We start from the raw sequence: 5,365 nt of genomic DNA on the forward strand, positions 1-5,365 counted from the left end.
TATTCCGAGAACTAATTGTAAGCTTCAAAGTTTGTTAAATTTCCGCGTTTTGGAGCTGCTGTACTTTTATCTCTTTTACATAGATTGCATCAGGATTTGTGCAACTGTTGGTGATTCGTCAATTCAATAAACAACAAAAGAGAAAAACTTAGAACACCACGCTTTGAAACCATAACCAGAAAGTGTAATTATGTAAATATAACTAGTTTTTTGTTCCGTATAACTCTCCTTAATGTATACAAGAACATTAATTAAACGCCCTGCTAATCAGGTTTATTGGGCCTAAGGTCTATTAATATTAAAAAGTATGCATGTGAAAAGTATCTAAAAATTCATTGGGTCAATCTAATCCACCTGTAACTAATTTTCAGTACACATCACATATAACTTATGAATAAAATAAGGACATCTGTAATATATAATATATATTTTTTTCACCAAAAATTGTCACCACGATAAGTTTTAAAGTTCCGACGGTATACTATCGGAAACTGGAAACTCTTTTTGTACTGTAAAATAAATTGCATCATGTCCACGTTAAGTTGGAGAATTATTTACAGTAATTCTGTAGAGTTTCGAACAAAAAATGTCATCAGCTTCGTACACATGTGCACATTATACATGATCAGCAACTTCAGATCGCAATCAATAATCGGTCATCGAATTGCCGTGCCGATTATGTGATGACGAGTTAGGGCAAGATGATGGGGTTTTGAGACGTCACCGTGTAGAGTTGCCCGACCCCAGCGAACTTCCTTGAAGCCAACTGATTCGATGCTTTTAATTGGGTCGAAATCTGGACGACATCCGCCGTAGAGGGAGGGCCAAATTCCAGATCGAGACCAAAATGCTTGTAGCCAGTAAATCAGCGTGCTTCGTTCAGGGTCTGGCGTGTGTTCCATAAAAAAGTATGTACCGCCCTGCAAAAGATTGATTTCCTCATACATGAAAGTAATTGTTCTCATGCGGTAGTTTGAATTGGATGGCTGGTTTTATCAGGTAAAATCGGAAACCAAATATTTCTACTGAATAAATGAATATATTTTTTGTCCAAATCCCCTCGAAATAACTCCGTTTTGCGCATGTTAAGCGGGTGCAAAATTGTCATTTGCACGCACGCTACAGCGGGCGCAAAGTTCAATGTCGGTCTACCCGCGAAGTGTGGATGAAAACATTAATTTCTTGAACCCGCTTTACAAAAAAATAAATTGTTTAAATGCCGGACGGAAGACGATTTCACTCGTGTGATCACCACTCTCGCTTCGCTAGGGCGGTAAATGTCACACTCGTAACCGCCTTCTTTCCCGAGAAGAAATGTCTGTGAGGAAATATATTGTACATATAATCCAATACCGGCGCTAGAACTCGCTGGATTTCGCGAAGTACGGCAGAAGGTGATTTGACCGAACACAATGTCCTAGTCGTGACAACGGCGTCGATACTTTCGGAAGGTATCACACGGCTCAGACGACTTCCGTCGCCGACGAGAGTCTGCTCGACGAAGACGTGTTGGAAGCGCCAGGCTTTGTCGTCGTGGAAGAGATAGTCTGCCAATTTTCTGTTCCAATCCACCCCTATCAGGTGACAGGCGTCTGGGTAGAAGGGGATATTCTCACCTGAAAAAAGAATACACTCGAGATCCTGGTCCTTGAAATGAGAATTTGCGGTCTCAAACCTGTCTTCACGCCAATCTCAAGTATGCGAATTCGTCCCAAATCACGAAGAGCACGGTCGACTGAAACCATACTATGCAGGGGCTCGAAGAGTCGGCGTTTGTAAAAGCTGGCCAAATTCGAACATTCTGTCTCGAATCCGACGAGGTGATCTCGGTACCAAACTTGACGAACTTTCGACCACCTCGAATAAGCCCACGTAGCGATCACGATGACTATAATCAATACAACCCCATATCGGGCTGCTAATTCTCTAACCCACAAATCGGTGGAGCCCATGTTGCCCAACTTAATTGACCCTTTGTTTTTCCATGTCTATCGGCCCGGTAATCGCTAATCACACTTTTTGGGAACCGCAAGTATGTACTAGATACCTTATTCCAAATAGTAATGTCATGCACTATTTCTGAAGTAAGAAAACGTAACCCGGCACACCATAGATTTTGCTATAGTCATTGATTTCGGTCCACACCAGCACAGCTGATAAATTTTGTGAAGAATGATAGATGAGGAAAGAGTATATTATAGGTATTTTCAAAGTGGCTGCAAAATGCAATCGGCGATGCTTCGCGGTCCGAAGTTAACTGTCTGATGCCTGACCGGATCGCGACCCGTACGACCCAGGCTTATTTGCGTTGCATGTGTGTTCAAGAAACGACAATCTCACCGGATAAGATAACTGCAGTTACGAACGTCTCTTGTGTATAACCTTTGAATAACGGAACCAAGAATGGCGCCTCGTTTTTGAGTGAGTCTATAAGGGACGGCGATACACGATGAAGCCCTTCGTGTTGCTGATGCCGATATTTGGGGGATATTCATAAGCGACATGTGTTGACGACATTACGTACCCGAAAGTGTCCAGAAAAATGATGACAAATGATCGGCGGTCGGATCGACTGACTGCATCTGTAGCAGACACGTTGATGGTTTGATAGGTGTCGTTCAATGTAATAGTAGTCAGGTGCCTCCATTATTTCCATTAGTGATGTCTGCTGGACACGGGCGATTTACTATAATATATCACGCGTTCGTATTAACGGGACTCTGAAACAATCTCTTCGTAAACTATAAATAATACAATAAGTGAATAATGTGTAAACAATCGATAATTTCGGGCATTGTTCTAACTATGCCAAGAATTTTTGTCCCACATGAATAATAAAATACGAAAATGGACACCAGGTCCTGGTGGAAACTTCTACTACTACAAATTTTCACCGAAATAGTCAAATTTCGTATTATTTTGTACAAATTTGCAAATATGCAGAGAATTGTTGATTTTCGTTTAAGACTGTAGTATCTTGCAAATATTTTACTGAAAAAATACGAATTTTGATGAAAATCAACAAGATTCTATGAGACACTATGCGTATTTAAAATTTTTTACGAAAACAATTTACTGTACAAAATTGTAGGAAATATCGAAATTCCTCCAAAAAATCTGTATAAACCGTAGAAATCATTTTCACCAGGTCGGCTCTTACGGGAGTTCGTGAACGTCACAGTACGTTATTCTCGTGCGCATCGAGGCGATGCGCTGTGAGAAAGAACGAGGGGCGAAAAGAACTCGGGGCCGTGGTGTATCAGCGAGTAGGTATTTCATGTTAAAAACAGCTAACAAAGCGGGAATCAATCGCGCACCCCGCCGGCACCCCGGCCAGCACACCACTTAGGCTGAGCTAGGCGCACCCCGAGCTCACCATTCTTCGTGCGAATTGAGTCGGCTGAAGAGTGACCACAAACAACAGAATCGCACGTTACGGCTAACCGGTTGCACCGAACCGGGTGCATTCTCTCGTGGGCACGTAAAATAGAACCCGGCTTCAATTCAAAGTCATATCGTCGATCCCGAAGGCGTTTTGTTTTCAGGATTTGGGCGGGGAGAGGCAGTCCTGCTTTGGTAATGGGTCGCTGAGTCGGAGAATAATTAATACCTGATGTGCTATACCCATGCCGCGGTCTGTCTGCACATCGATCTGCATTTACCGACTTATAGCTGTGATATAAGGCTGTGGTACCAGCTACGACATACTGCACGGGGTGAAATTTGAAAACTCCTCATCCTTCAAAAAAAAAAAAAAATCATACATCTTAAGGCTTTAATGTTCCGAATCTATATCTCGTATGTATTACATAATATGATTTTTTTTTCTTATTGTGCAAAATTAAAAATTAGTTGTGTTTGTTTTCAAATAGTAAATCCAGGACATATTGACGACACGAAAAGAAAGAAAACTGCATCATATATAACCAGAATTATATTAGTAGATAGATTTTCTGAAGATTTTTATGTTTAAACTTTTTTACTTTATAACTTTTTTTTATAAACATTTTTGCTATTATTAGTTTTTAAATAGCGTTTTATTAAAAAAAAACATTACATGAAAAGTATCGTGGTAGATATTTTTTATTACTATATTTCGATTCAAAAACATCTAATCTATTATAATTACACGTATAATAATAGAAAAAAGGAAAGAAGGTTTTTTTTCAGACCAGTGTTATTCTCCGATTTAAATTAAACTATTTCACCGTCGCTGTACTATTGGAATTGTCACTTTGCAATGCGTCATCCGGTGGAAAAAAAACTCAAACTAATGCAACCAGTCCGACAGCTAATCGTTGAATTAACTTGAAGTAATTTGAAAGCCTAAGAATTACGATTTGCCTCCATTAAAATCAAAAACCTAGGTTATGTGGTGATAAAATGGCGCCGAAAACCAGGTTCTGACGTCACGAGGACATTTTCAAATACTGGCGTCAAATTATATGCGGCATGTGCGGGACTTCGTGTGTCGATTGACCGAGCGAACTCGTGACAGCCGGTGCAATTAGCTGCTCTAAATGTCGCCACACCTCGTAGCTACCTACATATGAGCATACGTGAAATCAGCAATGGGTGTTGGATGCAGTGGACACGGCTGTCCGGCCTGCGGGTGCCCTGAAACAGGCAAGTCACCATCTGGCAGTTAGTGCAAGCCGGGTGCACCGTGCGTGCGGTGAAGATAATTGGAAGAGTAAAAAAGTAAGAATATTGAAGAGGAATTATTGTAATTAATAAGAAAAGATTGTAATTAATACGAGGGTGACGAAAAATTCGCTTATAGCGAGACGGAACACGAGCCAAGAAAAAATTATCGCGAGCGTTTTTCATTCACATCCCCTGAAAAATGTTGGCCAGGAAATTTGCTTCCTCGGTTTCCTCCGGGACTTGTAACAATGGCGTCAGCAGATTTCTCCAGATCGGCTGCGAACCACGTTCAACACTTCGGGGTAACGGGCCAGAGGTACCCGTAAACCGTTCAAGTACTTTTCACAGCTTATTGCGGAGCACGAAGCAGTCGCGTACTTTATCATCCGGATCTGAAAAGGGTGAAAAATGTTGAAACGCAAACGCTTTTGCAACACACATATGGTTTATAAACCTTGCAGAGGTCTGCGTTACGTTTCAATATTATGTGTATACATACGTTTGTTCGTTGAAAGAAGTTACGGCACCTAACGTGTATTTTGAACGTTTTTGATGTTTACGAAAAAAAAGTATTATTATTTATTAACGAAATAAAAATAATAATTTCAAATCAGCTCGAAAAAGTCTGAACCTTCATTGATGTAAACAATTTTCTCTTCGGATCCAGGTGTCAGTATGAACCAAGCTGCTGGAGACATAAAGCTTTGTAAGATCTCTC

General features: G+C 40.6%; 1 protein-coding gene across 1 annotated transcript; it reads right to left on the minus strand.

Annotated features, from left to right (window-relative positions):
- Positions 1-482: 482 nt before the first annotated feature.
- LOC124406425 (methyltransferase-like protein 7A) lies at positions 483-2,252 on the minus strand. The gene is made up of 3 exons (XM_046881827.1): positions 1,676-2,252; positions 1,354-1,616; positions 483-920 (listed from the first exon to the last, which is right to left on the minus strand). Exons 1-3 carry the CDS (start codon positions 1,950-1,952, stop codon positions 657-659), a joined length of 804 nt encoding a protein of 267 aa, XP_046737783.1. The 5' UTR covers positions 1,953-2,252; the 3' UTR covers positions 483-656.
- Between the last annotated feature and the right edge of the window lie 3,113 nt (positions 2,253-5,365).

This window comes from Diprion similis, chromosome 6 (assembly GCF_021155765.1).
Source record: "Diprion similis isolate iyDipSimi1 chromosome 6, iyDipSimi1.1, whole genome shotgun sequence".
Lineage (NCBI taxonomy): Eukaryota > Metazoa > Arthropoda > Insecta > Hymenoptera > Diprionidae > Diprion > Diprion similis.

What these genes read in the sequence shown, in the direction of transcription:
- LOC124406425 (XM_046881827.1), bottom strand. Translation starts at nt 1,952, where the DNA reads ATGGGCTCCACCGATTTGTGGGTTAGAGAATTAGCAGCCCGATATGGG. An exon ending in TGAGATTGGCGTGAAGACAG is followed by an intron (nt 1,617 to 1,675) that starts GTTTGAGACCGC and finishes TTCTTTTTTCAG; the next exon opens with GTGAGAATATCCCCTTCTAC. An exon ending in TCCAGCGAGTTCTAGCGCCG is followed by an intron (nt 921 to 1,353) that starts GTATTGGATTAT and finishes AATCTTTTGCAG; the next exon opens with GGCGGTACATACTTTTTTAT.